General features: G+C 43.5%; 1 protein-coding gene across 1 annotated transcript; it reads left to right on the top strand.

Annotated features, from left to right (window-relative positions):
• The first annotated feature begins 1,467 nt into the window (after positions 1 to 1,467).
• On the top strand, positions 1,468 to 17,287 carry LOC308081238 (histone deacetylase complex subunit SAP30L-like). The gene is made up of 4 exons (XM_080457621.1): positions 1,468 to 2,373; positions 7,222 to 7,344; positions 9,388 to 9,486; positions 16,192 to 17,287. The coding sequence occupies exons 1-4, from the start codon at positions 2,167 to 2,169 to the stop codon at positions 16,318 to 16,320; spliced, it is 558 nt and encodes a 185-aa protein (XP_080313747.1). The 5' UTR covers positions 1,468 to 2,166; the 3' UTR covers positions 16,321 to 17,287.
• Positions 17,288 to 17,720: the final 433 nt, after the last annotated feature.

Raw genomic sequence — 17,720 nt, 5'->3', positions numbered from 1 at the left:
CTTGAGTTAATTTCATAGACATATATAGTAGCAACCAAACAGTTCAAAAATCAACATGAAAATACAGATAATACGGAAAAAGTACCACTATGTACAAAAAAAAGGGGGGGGGAAGCATGGAAAAACAAAAATTATATACAAAAAAAGCATGAGGAAATACAAAATATGTACAAAAAGAGGAGGGGGGGGGTCGTCTGTCTACAGGGAAACTGGTACTAGCTCCTCTTTCGGCCTCCAGAAAGATGGGTTTTTAGGGCTGTTTTGAATGAGCCCAGCGAACTGCATTTTTTGAGGGATGGGGTTAGACTATTCCATTCCTTGGTGGCTGTGCTATAGAAGGAGAATTTGCCCATGTTTGTTTTATGGGTGGGTGGTACCAGATTGTTGTTTACACTCCCTCTAGTTTCGTGGCTGTGGGTGTCACTAACTTGTAAAGTTGCTTGTAAATATTGGTAGACAGTTGCGGGTGCATTTGCTTATTTGGGTTCTAATGTTGTTTTTTCATGTCAAGGACCCCCAGATTAACATGTATTTGTCCACGGAACTTTATCTGAAAATATTTTGTGCCAACGACCCCCCATACAAGATTTGTGTTGTTAAGTATAGTTGCTTATTTAGGATTGTTTCACAATGATCTTGTCCCAGCTAAACCCCATCTGAACATGTTTTGTGCCAGGGAGCCCCGCATGCCAGATTTGTGTTGTTAGAATGTTTTAAAAAAAATGTTCCCAAATATTCCATATTTTATTGTTTATATTATCACATTTTCAGTGGTGGAAAGTAACTAAGTACATTTACTTAAGTACAATTTTTAGGTATTTGTACTTTACTTGAGTATTTCCAATTTCCAATACTTTTACTTCTACTCCACTACATCTCAGAGGCAAATATTGTACTTTTACTCCACTACATTTACTTGAACACTTAAGTTACTAGTTACTTTTCAGATATAAATTATGATATTATGAAACATACATTAACCACTTTAGCCCTATTTTATACCTAGGCTATTTGAAAATAGCCGATCTACAAGCTCACAACGCGTCGCATAGCGACGCGTTGTGAGCTTGTAGATCTGCTATTTTCAAATATTTTGTACTTTTACTTTTGGTACTTTAAGTACATTTTGATGCCAATACTTTTGTACTTTTACTCAAAGTAATTTTTGAATTCTGGGCTTTTACTTGTAACAGAGTATTTTTATATTGCAGTATTGGTACTTTTACTTAAGTAAAGAATTTGAGTACTTTTTCCACCACGGGATATCATTAGTCATCTGACCAGTTTCATTGGATCAAATCGACAGGAAGTGGAACCCACACAGGAAGTGAAAAGCCTAGGAAACAGGTGAATATTATCACATTTTCAAAGCTGGCTCATGTTTTCATAGACCCGGTTGCTTGCTTCTCTCGCGCAACCCTGGCAACACTGGTCGGGTCGTTCATTGTACAAGCTGTTCTGATTGTTTCAAACAACGAAGGAGCTGCGTTTCATTTAAAACGTCCTTTAAAACTGTTCGTTATTTTTTAAAGATAACCTTCACACCGCTGTTCTTTTATCCAAGCCGGTGCTTCTTCCAGTGTAACGCGGACGTGTGTGTTTTTTATAGTGTTTTAAACGCACGTTGTGTTTGTGTCACCATAGGAATTCATCACTGCGGCGGCGGCGTTAGCATTAGCATCGAAGCTAAGCAGCTCGAGCTCAAGTCACCGTCTTGGCTCTGGGGGGAGAAGAATGCTGTTTTGTTGGATGATGTGACACAGATTCACACCGGGGTGGGAGAGGAAAAGAACAACAAAAGTGCTTCATTACCGAGTTATTTGTCCGTTTATCTACTGAAATCTGAAAGCCTCGGGGCTGAATTACGGTAGAAACGCGGCTAAAAGTTGCTAAAAACAGGCTAAAGTTGAACCCAAGTCTTCCAGGAGGAGGAAGCAACAACGAGGGAGGAGGGCTGGGTTTGGGTTCAGGTTGGGAAGGTGGAAAACTCCAGGAAAACCTTCCCGATTGAACCATTTTACTCGAATTAGTTATATATCTGGCATAAGATCGGGTTCTGATCGATTCGGTGTAAAGATACGGTTCTGATCGAGTCGTTATTCGGTGCAATATCGGCTCCGATCGATTAGTTATATATAATAAGATCAGATCGGCTATAAAATAATAATGAACAACGGGTTCAGCACGGAGGAGGACAGCCACGACGGCGGACCCCCGTCGGGGGGGGGTCCGCCGCCGCCGTTCTACGGCCAGAGCTGCTGCCTCATCGAGGACGGCGAGCGCTGCGGCCGATCCGCGGGGAACGCCTCCTTCAGCAAGAGGATCCAGAAGAGCATCAGCCAGAAGAAGCTCAAGCTGGACATCGACAAGAGCGTGAGAGAAAACAAGAGTCTTTATTAGTGTGTGTGTTTGTGTGTTTGTGTGTGTGAGCCTAGCTCCATAAAGAACCTCTCACTCCGCTATACAGCTCCGAGATGAGGTTCTATGTCGTTACCTTCCAGAATCGGGTGAACGTCCGCCAAGGCTCCGCTGTTTACCCTTTTGTATACGTCGTATCCCAAAACTAATGGTAGATTCCAAGCCGCACGGATGTTTAAAGTTTGGTTCGGCGCATAACATTTTAGGAACGGAGCGAAACTACACGTTTAAATCGCTCATTTAGTCAGCCTGTGGCCATGTTTCCCATTCAACCCGGAAAACCCCCCTACGTCCGCTGCCAGTACTGCTCCCGGTTTGGCTACATGGGAAACATGGCCACAGGCTGACTAAATAAGCGATTTAAACGGGTAGTTTCGCTCCGTTCCTAAAATGTTATGCGCCGAACCAAACCTTAAACATCCGTGTGGCTTGGAATCTACCATTAGTTTTGGGATACGACGTATACAAAAGGGTAAACAGCGGAGCCTTGGTGGACGTTCACCCGATTCTGGATAAGAACGACATAGAACCTCATCTCGGAGCTGTATAGCGGAGTGAGAGGTTCTTTATGGAGCTAAGGTGTTTGCTGCTATCGTAACGATTGGCCGTCGCTTGCCGACAACCGGGGGCACATTTTTAACGAGATCTAACACAAAAGAGCAGTTAGATCTTCTTGTGGGGCTGTGTGGGGGGGGGGGGGCATTGTCATGTTGATCACACCAGGCCGAGGAGGGGGGAGGAGGGGGAAAGAGGACAAGCCCGGGACCTGTCACCACCGGGCTGCTAATGTTGTAAGCTTCTGATCTTGACTTCTCGGTCGAGCGACATCGTGTCGCTCGCCGAAAGGGAGCCTCTATGATCGCGTCCCACCACGGCGGGTTGTTGGCGGCTCTTTGACGGCGAGCGACGGCGTCGCACTTTGTGCTTTAGCAGGTCGGCTTCTCTTTTGTCACTGAGAGCCGCTGTCCGCACTACGGAGTGATCACAGTCTCTCTCTCACACACACACACACACACACACACACTGGTTGATGTTAGTGTTCTTCATCAGATTGTCTTCTGGTTGGTTACTAATAAACATGACGCTACATGTAATCCTTGGTTATCTAGTACTCGCTACTAGCCTGGCGTTACAGTTACTTCTGATCCTTTTTTGTTTTTGCATGTGTTGTTGGATCGAAGGTTTGACATTCGTGTGTGTGTGTGTGTGTGTGTGTGTGTGTGTTGCGTTTCAACGCCCCTCTCCCAAACAAATGAGATGGAAAACCGTTTTGCTCTAAAAGGACACATTTCTCTCCTTTCTTCCAGCAGTCAGCTGGTTAACTCTAGCTAACATGTCAGCCACACGGCCAGGAAGACAAACCTGTAGTGGCCGTTTTTTTTTACTTTTATATCTGGACGGTTTAATACACGACGGTCTGTCGCTGAGCTGAAGTGTGTTGTTGTAGTGTGTATTTGTTTTGTAGTGTTGTGTGTGTGTGTGTGTGTGTGTGTTTACAGTTAAGCAAGAGCCTGTTGTCGGTAAAATGGTAGTCTACATCCCATAGCCCGGACGGGTGACGTGCGCTGTGATTGGTTAGTTGACTCTCAATGCAACAACAATGCCCCAAAAGTGTATTAATCCACTCTGTAGGCAGCCGTGTACCGCGTACCGTGTAGAGTTTGGGTTAATGTAATGGTCATTTACACACACCTCGAGTCATTTAGAATCATTAGCTTGCCTTTTCTTGAATCACTTTTGAGAAGCTCTTCCGTGTTGGTTCCAGCGTTGCTGCGACAACCGGGACAGCCAATCGCAGCAGCTCGACTGCTCTTCCGCGCCATGGGATCTAGTCTCTGCCCCCCTTTAAAATGGCTGTTGCCAAGGAAGCCAACAAAGGTGATTCGATGTTGAGGGGAAAAGTAACCGACTGTCACTTGAATAAACACAACTTTGTGTGTGAGATATGTGCTGAGCTGTACTTTGTGTCCCGTCATCGTGGTTGTTCACTCAGTTTGACATGGTGTTTCTTTCAGTCCCTGCTTGTGTGCCAGAGAGATGCAACGTGATTGTGCACATATTGTGAGAGAGAGAGCATGACTGGCTGCAGGAGTTCTGAGAAATGATTCGGAGGCAAAGAGAGAGAGATCCTGGTGGTTTAAAACACTGCTGTCAGCTGGCGATACCGTGGAACCCTGTTGTGCATTTGTTGGAAGCGAAGGGAAGAATGTTTTTATAACATTTGTAAATGCAACATTTACTGGAATGCTTTTTTTGAGCGGATGCTAGATGTGCATGAGACCTGGAATATATCTCATGGCAATAAATACATTTAACCACTTTCAGCCCGGCCATCCACATTTTGGACGAAACTAAAATCTTCCCCCGAAAATAGCAGAGCTACAAGCTTGCAAAGTGGTTAAAACAAAGCTTACAGATGTAAAATGATGACTGCCCCCATTTTTCCCCCTTTGTCTTGTTTCCTCGTCTCGTACTGGAAGAGGTTGAGCACATTGTATGTCCTAATGCCCCCCACAACGGTCTTAATTATGAGTCTTTCAGATGGTATTAGAATAGACGGCTCACAGAGAGGTTTCTACGTTGTGTGGCTGCGATAATCCCCACCGGCTGAAGAAGCGTGTTCTATCAGGAGTTAATTGAGGTCGCAATGAAGTGTTTGATTCTCTGTAGCAGTTTTAAAAATAGCAGTGAGTGCACCGGCCCGTTGTGTTGAATAGGAGGCAGTGTTGTCCCTGAACCATGTGTGTGTCAGCCTGCTTTGTACTTGATTTCAGTACTGGAGCGTTTATGTGCCCGTAGCGATGTCACCATGACAGATTCATGCGCTAGTGCTCTACTTTGTGAATGGCCTGCATTTATGTTGCGATTAAAACGGACATGCATATCCCAAAGCCAAACGGATTGGGTGTTGGATCCAAATACACTTAGTAGTGACCTAGAATATATCTGTATATGTGTACAGTACATACAGTATCTTTGATTATTTGGCCTGTGTTTGGCCTGTGTCTCTCCTGCTCTATCCTACCTTTAGCCTCTCTCTCCTCAACGAAAACTACAAATGGTGGAGCAGCACACTTCTTGACACCTGCAAACCTCTGACGTGACAATAAAGACGATAGAAAAATAAACAAATCAGCACACCAAATGGCCTGTGAAAGGATTTTTAATTTGCCTTTTGTTGTGTGCAGATCTTTCTGTTGCTACTGCGTTTATATAGCGCCGTGGCCCTATATACAAAGCTTGTTATCGTGCATGTATGTATTACATCAACACATTCATTCACTCACACACAGACTGCAGAGGCAGCCATGAAAGGCACAGGCCTGCTCCGACCTCCGGTGCAGTTTGGGGTGCATAGTCCTAGTCTGTTGTACTGTTAGAATCGGCACTGTGCATTACCACAGTCCCAGGTAGAAGGTGGCATATCCAGCTGGTTCCGGTTCATTCTCCCGTTGCTTAAGTTTGATTGGCTCAGCAGCAGGTTTGAACTGGAAACTTGATATGAGCCAATTAAACTCGGCTGTGAGAAACTGGAACAGCCTGAAATGGGTAATGCCACCTTCTTCTGAGAACCCTGGACCACACAATGGGAACCACCTTTATTGTCACATCACAGGTTTACAGGTGTAAAGAAGAGGGTGAAAATTGTTTTTGTGCAAGCTCCATCATTTTTGTTAGAGGGGCAGGGAGAGCAAGGAGAAAAAGAGAACTTAACATGTGGTCCATATAGCAGCAGGTATGTATGAGTTTAGACATAAGGTAGGTCCATATAGCAGCAGTATGTACATGAGGTTAGACATAAGGTAGATCCACATAGCAGCAGGTATATGTACATGAGGTTAGACATAAGGTAGGTCCATATAGCAGCAGGTATATGTACATGAGGTTAGACATAAGGTAGGTCCACTTAGCAGCAGGTATATGTACATGAGGTCAGACATAAGGTGCAAAGAGTGTCAGCCCATTGTACTGATAAAGTGCAAACAGATTATCAACGTATTTGTCAGCCTGAACCACATAGTCCACAACTAACATTCACAGGTAAATATAGACATGGTAGATTCACTGGAAAATTAAAGTCTATGTCCAGCCTTCAAGTCATGGTTCCTGTTGATCCTAGAAGCACGAATCTACGTTTTTTTAAACTTTCTTTGAACACCTGGTTGATCTCTCTTTCTCTATGTCCAGCCTGTTGACAGGCTCACATGCACACAGAGCCTATTGCACTGAATCTGTGGCCTTGGTTTGCGCGCCCCTGTCTGTGAGGGTTAGTGTATATACTTGTCACTTCTGTTCTGTCAGTCGTGTGTGTCGGTAATGTTTGCATACACAGTTCTGACCAAGTCCAGTTGAGTATTATGGTCTGTCCATATCAACCCACGTGCTTGTAGGTTCTGAAGTTGACCATTAGAAGGTCACGGAACGTTCCTTGCGTTGGTCTCTCTCAGGTGTCGTCGTGCTCTTCAGTAGCACAACACGGAGCATTGCAGCATCGGGTCTGACCTGGTCTTCCAGCCGTTACGGACACTGTCTGTGTGAAGAACCTAGTTGGGTGTTAGGGGTCTCAGGTCAAGCGACTCATAAATACAAGGCAAAACTCTACAATGAGAAATTGGAAGCTTTAATACATGTTATAGTACATAACCTGGGTACAATTCATTCATCAACCAATGTTATACACTGTACATGTCTCACTGTACATGCATTGAGCAAAGATGTGTTTTATGAAGGGGTGTATGATTAGTTTGGTGTGTTTTTATGTATGGGTGTATGATTAGTTTGTTGTGTGTGTTGTTGTTGCAGGTGCGTCATCTGTACATCTGTGACTTCCACAAGAACTTCATCCAGAGTGTCCGCAACAAGAGGAAGAGGAAGACCAGTGACGATGGAGGAGAGTCTCCTGACCACGACGTAGAGGTTCCAGAGGTACGCCCCCACCAAAATAAATGCCTTATTCATACTTTGTCGTGACCCGTATAGCAGTGACACATTGTAATGTAGATTGTAGATCTGCTATTTTCAGGAAGTGACACCATCTTTATGTCTGAGTATGAATCAAGAATTAGGGTCCGTGTCAGAAAGCGTTTTGAGTAGAGATGCACCGATCAATCGGCCGCCGATCAAAGTAGCCGGTTTTATATCAAACCAGCCGCATCGGTGACCGGCCGGTCACTGTCATAAATTCCGATTTTTATGCCGGTCAAATTGTATGGGCACAGCGCAGCAACAGCACGATGATCAAGTCGTGCGAGTCGACTCGGTAAACATTAGCAAGTAGCCTATAGTGACAGCCTACAGATGGTGCTGATTACCTTTGAAATATAAGGATACATATATCGAATATATATGTTATGGAATATATTATACTCATAATGCTGCGTGCAGTTATAGCGGGACCGTACCTATGTTCCCCGGGTCCTATGTTCCCAGCTTTCCTAGGGAGAGCAGGGAACATAGGACCTAACCTAAACCTAACCCTAACCCTAACCTTAGTGGGGGAACATAGAACCCGGGGAACATAGGGATGACCCCGTTATAGCCTAGTCAATGCCGTGACTGTCGGTCCGTCAATCACTGAGAATTTAAAGGCAGTAAGTGCGTCACCAGGCTTCTCAGACGGTCCATGCAGTTGAAGTTACTTTTAGTTTCAGTGACAGACAACAGCATTGCAAAAGCTGATGCAGGCTACAGAAAAAAAAACAGCGTATAAACATCCCCGTTATTTTAGCCAGTTCCAAAGAAAAACCACCCCCCTGTCTCTCTTTGCATATGTTGCTGAAAATACAGTACAACTTTGGCACGGCCGGTCGGGGTGTGTGTGTGTGTGTGTGTGCGCACACTTCTCCCATACAGACAGTAGCTGCTCATTCCTCCTACCTGCAGGGTTGCCTCTTGTTCCAAATAAATTACTAGGCGCCATCTGAAAAGTCCTTAATGCAGTAAGCAGCTTCCAACGACAACTCAAAAAGACGTTGTGACGTTGTGATCCACTTGTGTTCAGTCATTGCCATCAGGCGCAAAGATATATCCACACAGCCTTCAAGTCCTCCTCCTTTTTTCCCTCCACACTTTATCTCTTCACAGAATGAGCGCCTATACTATGATGCCAATGCTCAGGATAGGGACGCTAGGGCTCATGTGGTTAAAACTATGCGTCGACTTTGTGGCAAACTCTAAATGCCTTTGCCTCTGGTTGCTGCGAAAGCTATTAGCACTGCCATAGTGTGGTTACTGTCCACAGATGCAGAAAAGGGTTGAGATTCATTAATTCAGTCCATCTTCATTTGCGACATAAACATGAACAGTGTCCTCCACTAGAGCAGAAAAGTCACATCACTCATTTCATAATTTGACCATTAATAGTATGCATACAGTATACATATATCAGAACAAGAACTACATTAAAAACGGAAGGCAGTGCTTCCTGCTTCTTACTCAGGGAGAAACGTCTTCAGTTTTTTTCTTTTTCTAGGGGCAGGGGCTTTTATTGAGTCTTTGAGGTTTTTTTGTTCGTTTTTTCCACGATTTTTGTAACCCATTTTTTCACCCAATTGCTAAGCTGTAATCATGGGCGCTACTCTCCCTCTGCCAGCCTTGGGGAGCCCCAAACTGAGCTCATGCTTCCTTCAATGCATGAGTAGTGATTATCACCTGACAGGGGGGAGTTTCCCCGTTAGGACGTAGCGTGTGGAAGGAACGCGTTATTCCAACCAGTTTCCTTTCCCCTCCATCAGGCACCCCGGCTGACCAGGGGGAGGCAGTATATAAGACCAGGATTACTGCATGTTTTTTGTGAGGGTACCTACCCGAGGGGACACAGGGAGAACATGCGTCTTGAGTTTTTAATGTAGTTGTTGATTGGTTTGCAGCCATTCCTGCTATCTGTTATATTCTGCCTTTTGTGTTGCTGTCGACGTGACTGATTTGTGTGTGTGTGTGTGTGTGTGTGTGTGTGTGTGTGTGTTTCAGGTGGATCTGTTCCAGTTGCAGGTGAACACATTGAGGCGTTATAAGAGACACTACAAGCTTCAGACCAGGCCTGGTCTCAACAAGGCCCAGCTTGCAGAGGTAACACCACCTGGACAGCTGACAACAAGACAGGCCACTTTTTGCCCATACGTGGGCTAGGGGTACAACCGTTAATCAGAGAAATCGACAAAGCATAGTCTAGGCGTGCTACTGGAGGGAAGTGCACGTGTGTGCGTGCGTGCACTGGGTTTGCAAAGAACGTTTGCATACCTCAATATTTATGTAAGATCTCAATGTATTGATACGCGGTCAGGTTTTTTCATGACCTGACCCACCCCGCCACGGAACCGAACCCGCCTCAACCCGCGCCGCAAAACGATATATAAATCAACGACTCGACCCGCGGTGGAAAAAAAAGAAGATAATCATGAGTGAACTGCTGCGCGACGCCGTAGCCTACATCGCACATCAGTTTAAACAAATTAATATATGTTTTGGCCTTAACATCTCTTCAAACCTTAATATGCAAAACCTACAGCTTGTGTTTAGTTTTTGTTAATGTTATACATGAATGATGGCGCAAGGGAGGTTGATTACTTGCCTTAGTTGCCTGCAATGTGTGTCACCAACTTTTACCACTTATCCATTGCAGACAGACAGTCACTGTGCTCGCTTGTATAATATCCACGACCCATACGAGTTCTGGTTTTGACGGGTTTTATTATCGTCAAGTGGGTCCGGCTTGGTTCATATTCTATCACTTCGGGACCCCGGTTCTGTTTATCATTACACCCGAGCGAACCACCCGTACGCAGCGCTGATTAGGAGGAGATGCAGCTGTGTTTAGCTTCATTTGTGCTTCGCCGTATGACGGTGGTGTTGCGTATCGAAAATAGCAGACATACAAGCTCACAACGCGTCGCGTTGCGACGTGTTGTGAGCTTGTAGGTCTGATATTTTCAGCGCGCAACACCGTGGTACGAAGAATAGGCTGAACTATGGGATAACTGCAGCGCTGTGAGACACACAGCAGCACCATCAGGCTGTCAGGAATGAACCCACACTGACATGGTCAGATCATGATAAAAACTTTAAATAATGATGATGGGTTTTAATAGTGTCACATATATCATGGAACACAGAACTACGTTGTGTTATAGTGGTGTGTTTTTCTGACGGCTCAGGAGGTAGAGCGACCACTTCCCCTAGTGTTGCTGTCGAGATGTCCTTGAGCAAGACTCTTACTTAACCCATTCAATCCGATAACGCATCGCTGTCATTTTGGATTTCTTTGGCTATTCAAAAATAGCATATATACAAGCATACGTGCTATGAGCTTGTAGATCTGCTATTTTTGAAAAAAAAAAGTGAAAATTTGAGTCTTTGAATATATATATATTTTTAAAGTGAACATTTGTTACTGTCAAATGTCTCAACAAATGTCTTATTGTTTCTGAAAAAACTATTGTTGCTATATCAGTGGTGCTCAAACCTTTTCATGTCAAGGACCCCCAAAATGACATGTATTTGACCCCCATCTCAAAATATGTTGTTCCAGGGACCCCCAGAAAGCAAAGATTTTAGTTTAAATGTTCGCTTTAAAAAATATATATATATTCAAAGATTAGCAAAAATGGTCATAGCGTTCTATGAGCTTGTAGATCTACTATTTTTGAATAGCCAAAGAAATCTGGAATGACAAGAGTTGCGTTCCAGCTTTGGATAAAGGTGCTACATAAATGCACCATTTACCAGTTTGTAGATCGGCTCGCTAGTTTTGTGCAACACCTTTTGTACGGCAAAGTATAAAATAGTGCAAAGTATCAACTAGGGCTTAAGGGATCAAAGTGTTCCCTTAATTATTTTGAGCAGTGTAAATAGCATTGAATTCGTCGGTTGGTACTTGATTTTATTATTTTTACACGTGTAATGTACATCTTGAAGGTATACATTAAAAGCATACAATTGGGGAAGAGATTCTTCACAAGTATCACGTGAAATTCCATTGAGCCTATGGCTACGTAAGAGATCATCTGCGTACAGGGACTTAGCATGTTTTTCCCCTTCCATTTCACACTTTGTTCCCGTCGCAAACTTCTCAACAACCTCAAAGAGCAAAAAACTGAAGTCACTCAGACTCAAATCTTCCATCATCTCTTGTACCAACATAAAGAGATAAAGGGGATTACGCCCGGAGAACCATTAAATGCACTGGACTCACTCTGAATCCTCCCAGAGGAGACATTTAATAACCCCGAGCTGAACCCCAAACACTGGCTCGTTTGATTTATAACAACAACCGTGGAGGGGGGAACGAAGGAAACACACACACCTCTACTTAAGGAGCTGGCAGCTCTACTGAATGGCGCTCGGCGGTAATTGGTTGGAAGCTGTTGACTGGTGGGTTTATTAATGATGTGTAAGGCTCATTAATAGGGGGCCTGAACCTCTCCTGAAAGCCTGGGGAAACATTCAACTTACAGCCTCGCTTTCATTCATTTCCCACCGTTTAGCCAGCTGGCTAGCTAGCCCAACTCTAGTTAGCGTCCACCAACCCCCCCGTCCCGTCCCGTGTTGGCAGCGCAGCATAGAAGGGGCATTTGTGAGCGTTGGGGCCGGGGGAGCCAGCTGTGAGATTACATTGAGCCCACCTGTCGATTAGGTGGCTTCGCCTAACGATCACCCCCATGACCAATTACCGCAGAATGGCCGGCCCCCGCCACACCAAATATATCACAGCCCGTAAACGAAGGGATAGTTATGAACCAAAGGGCCTGAGCTGAAAAGAGCCCGGCCACACCTCACACAGGAAAATGACCAAATGCACTTTGGAAAACGTGAATTATAGACCCGACGGTCCCGGCGTAATCTTTAGGAAAAGCGCACTGAAAAATAATTGGGACCACAAACTCCCGTTCTACTGAGACACTGATTTAAAAGTTGCACATGAGAATGAATGTGTCCATGACTTAATGATTATAACCCCGTGTACATTCACATTAGGGCCGCAACTAGACATTTATTTTAAGAGCAATTATATCAATAACATTTTCTACTAATCAAATAATCTTGTCATAAAATCAAAACATTTTATGACTAGTCTGATCAACCACTTAACACATTGTGTGCCAAAGGTTTATTACCAGCATATCTTCCATCCACTTACGCTGATATGTTGCGTGCTGTAGAAGCCCCGACGCGGACGTGCATGTAAACGAAGCCTGCGTGCGAGACGGCGGAGGGTCCCGACTAACGCCTGGAACAGTAATATTTCTAACGCGATCCTCCATTGCAGAGTGATCGCCGATCGAAAACGGCTCACTTCCACCACGTTAAGAAGAAATGGGTGATATTAAGCTTTTAGTCAAGGAGTTAACATTGGAGCGGACGAACGGAAGCATTTTTGACATGGATCCACATCCGGCCTCTCCTTCTTAGAGACTCCTTGGATGATCCCAAAGTTTCGTTAGAGCGCCCCACGTGGGAAAAGTATATTTAAATGGGCCAATAACGGTCCGGACCGTTTATGGCACATAACGCATAGCTTCTCAAAAACGGTCCGGACCGTTTTTGGCACACAATGTGTTAATTCTTTTGAGCAGTTTTTGTTAGCAGTATGTACACAGTTCATGAAAACTCAAAATAATAAGGGATCAAAGTGTTCCCTACATTTATTTTAAAACTAGGCAGAGAGTCTACTTTCCTTAGTTTCAAGTCGTGTTGAAGTCTCGCAGAGCGAAGCACATAGAAGCTTCACGCTCCCAGTTTGGTTCTTACACTTGGAAGAGACGAGACTACATCTTGTGATCTCAGTTTATACTTAACTTTATTAGTTTATTTAGACGGGACAATGCACGTTAATGAACATTCAATGCATGAACGTGAATTCAATCTAACTGAACATGATCTCATGTAAACATGCCGGACTTGGCCTAAGGATAATTTCCACCCGCAGTCCCTGCATAACTGCAGTCACATTTCTGTGCAATCAAAATGCAAAGGTATGATCTCAGTTTACGTAGAGTGGCTGTATAAATTAACAAGCACCAATGTTCTTGCAAATGTCAGACATGGATGAGCAGCCGTGGAGTCAAGAGTACAAATAGATCTCAGTGCTGTGTGACCAAGTGTGACATGCAGTATCTTAACCCATTATATCCGGGGACGCATCTCTGTCATTTTTTATTTCTTTGGCTATTCAAAAATAGCAGATCTACAAGTTCATATTGCGGCACCGAGTGCCGCAATACGAGCTTGTAGATACTTTTTAACGTATGATTTTTTTTTTAACTCAGATCTTTGCTTCTGAGGGTTCTACAAATGTCTTCTACTTTTTAAGTATGTTTCTATATCAGTGGTTTTCAAGCTTTTTCATGTCAAGGACTCCCAAAATTATATGTATTTGGCCGTGGACCCCCAGAAGCAAAGATTTGAGTCAAAAATGTTCCCTTTAAAAAAATGTATATATATATATTCAAATATTTGCACAAATGTTCACGGTTTAAAATAAATAGCAGATCTACAAGCTCATAGCCGCGCTATGAGCTTGTAGATCTGCAATTTTTGAATAGCCAAAGAAATCTAAAATGACAGAAATGCGTCCCCGGATTGAATGGGTTAACATGTTCATGCAATGTGCAGATAAACTAATGTTCAACCATAATCACCTTCCAGTATGAATGTTACAACAAGGCCTCAAAGGAGAAACGGGACATGTTTCTGAATTAAAAACCCTAGCTTCTTCGTTTTTAAGATGATGATTAAACTGATGTTGAAAGGAAAGGCGGTCATCAAGCCAAACGCCAGGCTATTTATAACAGGAGGCCACTTCTAACTCGTTTCCCTGACTAGTAATTATATCCTAAATGTTCTCAGGCTTACTCCTAACATTTTGACCACGGCATCATTATAGATTAATCAGCATTTAAAACCAGCTTAAACCAGTGTTTTAAGTGGTTAAGGCGACGAGTGCTACAGTATATATCAATGATAAGGCACAGACCTGTATGGTTTAAGAGCCAGCAACATTAGAGCATACTTTCTGTAGTGTTAACAGACACCACACACAACTCCAGTCTGAAGTCTTTTCCCTACACCCCATGTTGCTGCAAATAGCATTCTGATGTTGGCTTGTTCACACACATTGCAAGGAAACGTAATGTCTACTTGTATTAGTGGATAGTGCAGCTGACCTACAAGCAGTGGTGGAAAAAGTACTCAAATTCTTTACTTAAGTAGAAAATACTGCAATATAGAAATACTCTGTTACAAGTAAAAGTCCAGAATAAAAAAAAATACTTAAGTAAAAGTGCAAAAGTATTGGCATCAAAATATACTTAAAGTACCAAAAGTAAAAGTACTAAAATATTTGAAAATAGCAGATCTACAAGCTCACAACGCGTCGAATCGCGACGCGTTGTGAGCTTGTAGATCTGCTATTTTCAAATAGCCTAGGTATAAAATAGGGCTGAAGTGGTTAATGTATGTTTTATAATATCATAATTTATATCTGAAAAGTAACTAGTAACTAAAGTTTTCAAATAATTGTAGTGGAGTAAAAGTACAATATTTGCCTCTGAGACGTGGTGGAGTAGAAGTAAAAGGAAATTGGAAATACTCATACTTTACACCACTGCCTACAAGAGACATCTCAGTGGATTATTGTTGTTAGACAGTTAGAGGACCCTGTGCACACAGGAGATGTGATTGTGTATTCAGTCCAAGGTTTCCGTTAGCAGGTACATACCGCTAGTGGTGTCAAAAATAATCGAATAATCGATTAATTGCAATGCGGACATGGACAATTATGAATCGATTCACAAATGTCAATAGTCGATTAATCGAATAATCGATTTTGAAAAAGAAAATTTTTTTTTTTATTTAATTTTTATATATATATATTTGTTTTGTTTTTTAATCATGTTGCTAATTGCACAGAGAAGCAGGCAGAATTATGTCGTTCAGTATATCTGACTGCTTGTATTGACTGATGAAAAAGTTTCCATGTTGTGCAGTAATATAGAAAAGTGTGATGCATCGCGATGCATCGTCGAATCGAATCGAATTATTACAAGGTTAATTGTAATCGAATCGTTACCTGGTTAATCGTAATTGAATTGAATCATGAGGGCAGTGCCAATGCACACCTCTACATACCGCCCATTATCCCATTCAAATCTTAATTGGCCGTTAAATATAAATATCGGTGGCCACCTTAACCATGGATTTGTTTGTGATTTTTCATTTTGAATAAAGTAACATTGCATTGCATTTAAAATCCACCCGTTCACCGCCATTGACTTTGGGGAAAAACGTCTAGAACCCAAGATAACGTGATCCGAAGATTTACTACTTCATTCACTTCATGGTTAACTTATTACTTTAAAATTCTGTATCTCGGCTCCTGTGTTTTACTATGTATTTTTGGCGAAACATGCCATTTTCAAGTGGGTATAACAAGAGAACGGGAGAGAACGGGAGGTCACGATGACATTTTTTTGGATTTCCTCCGTGATTAGCGACCATCAGGGGATCGATCATACTGGAGATAAATATTTTGTGGTTCTTGAAAAATGTGTCAGAATGCTTAAAAATGCTGGCAGAAGCTACCTGCCAGCATTAGAAAGCCCCTGGCAGTGAAATGTGTGTAAAAAGCATCACACAATAGTGGAAAACTAAAGGTTATCACAATGTCGGTAGAAAATGATTTTGCCCATATTACCCAGCCCTACGTTCTACACAAAGATGTCGGACCTCTGAAAGATTGACATTAATTAGTCATTATTTTCTCTCTCTCTCTCTCAGACGGTGAGTCGTCATTTCAGGAACATTCCGGTGAACGAGAAGGAGACCCTGACGTATTTTATTTATATGGTGAAGAGCAGCAAGAGCCGGTTGGACCAGAAAGCAGACGGCAGCAAACAGCTGGACTAGACGACCTCCTCCTCCCAACGCCACAGCTACCAAAAAAACTACAACCTCCGCCCATGACAGTAACCAAAAAAAAACTACAACACCCACCCACCCACCCACCAGCCACCACAACAGTAACCAAAAACTGCACCTGTACAAAGCCCCACAAGGACCGCACCGACACAATCTGACAAACAAAACCATCGTCAATTCACCACGTTAACACTGACCTCCCTTATTTTAGGCGTTATAGGTGAACACTTTCATAGAAAGGAAAACATATCTTTCAAACATTCAACTAAATTATTGTTTTTAAATAGCAGATCTACAAGCAGAACACGACGGCATGCATTGTTTTGGATATTTGTCGTTTCAACAGAGTGCATAGGGCACATGTGATTATCCACGTATGCCCCATTTTCTTTTCCTTCAGAAAACCCCAAGAAATGTTTTGCTCTTTTCACCTATAACACGCCCAGAATAGAGCCACCAGGGTTTAAAGATGGAGCCACCAGGCTTAAAGTAGTTACGGACAAACGGCAGCCACACAACTATGACAATAATAATATGCGACAGCCACCACCACAAGAGGTCACCTGTCCCCCTGCTGTCCTCCTCCACCAGTCTGACAGCAGGAGCCCAGGGACACATCATGTGACTCGGGAGGACAAAAGTGTCACAGGAGGCTATAGCGTTTGGGTCGCGATGCATTCATCTGTGTGCGTCGTACTCGCGCCACGTGAACTCTCGTGTTGCACTGCTTTGTCAAAACACACGGTTAAGCACGTGTTTCCTACTACACCTCCTTTTTAAGTTCTGTGGCGGTTTCTTCTCTAACCCTAACCACCCCCCCCCCCTCAAGACAGTCCACAACCCAGTCCTCAAGACAGTCCACAACCCAGTCCTAAAGACAGTCCACAACCCAGTCCTAAAGACAGTTCACAACCCAGTCCTAAAGACAGTTCACAACCCAGTCCTAAAGACAGTTCACAACCCAGTCCTAAAGACAGTTCACAACCCAGTCCTAAAGACAGTCCACAACCCAGTCCTAAAGACAGTTCACAACCCAGTCCACAACCCAGTCCTAAAGACAGTCCACAACCCAGTCCTCAAGACAGTCCACACCCCAGTCCTAAAGACAGTCCACAACCCAGTCCTCAAGACAGTCCACAACCCAGTCCTCAAGACAGTCCACAACCCAGTCCTCAAGACAGTCCACAACCCAGTCCTCAAGACAGTCCACAACCCAGTCCTAAAGACAGTCCACAACCCAGTCCTCAAGACAGTCCACAACCCAGTCCTAAAGACGGTTCACAACCCAGTCCTAAAGACAGTCCACAACCCAGTCCTCAAGACAGTCCACAACCCAGTCCTCAAGACAGTCCACAACCCAGTCCTCAAGACAGTCCACAACCCAGTCC

This window comes from Gymnoscopelus braueri, assembly GCF_963280865.1.
Source record: "Gymnoscopelus braueri genome assembly, contig: SCAFFOLD_82, whole genome shotgun sequence".
Classification (NCBI taxonomy): Eukaryota; Metazoa; Chordata; class Actinopteri; order Myctophiformes; family Myctophidae; genus Gymnoscopelus; species Gymnoscopelus braueri.
This window is presented reverse-complemented; position numbering and strand designations above follow the sequence as displayed.

Excerpts from the sequence above, each read along its gene's own strand:
- LOC308081238 (XM_080457621.1), top strand. The coding sequence starts at position 2,167 with ATGAACAACGGGTTCAGCACGGAGGAGGACAGCCACGACGGCGGACCC. Across the intron at positions 7,345-9,387 it reads ACGACGTAGAGGTTCCAGAG|GTGGATCTGTTCCAGTTGCA; the intron begins GTACGCCCCCAC and ends TGTGTGTTTCAG. Across the intron at positions 9,487-16,191 it reads ACAAGGCCCAGCTTGCAGAG|ACGGTGAGTCGTCATTTCAG; the intron begins GTAACACCACCT and ends TCTCTCTCTCAG.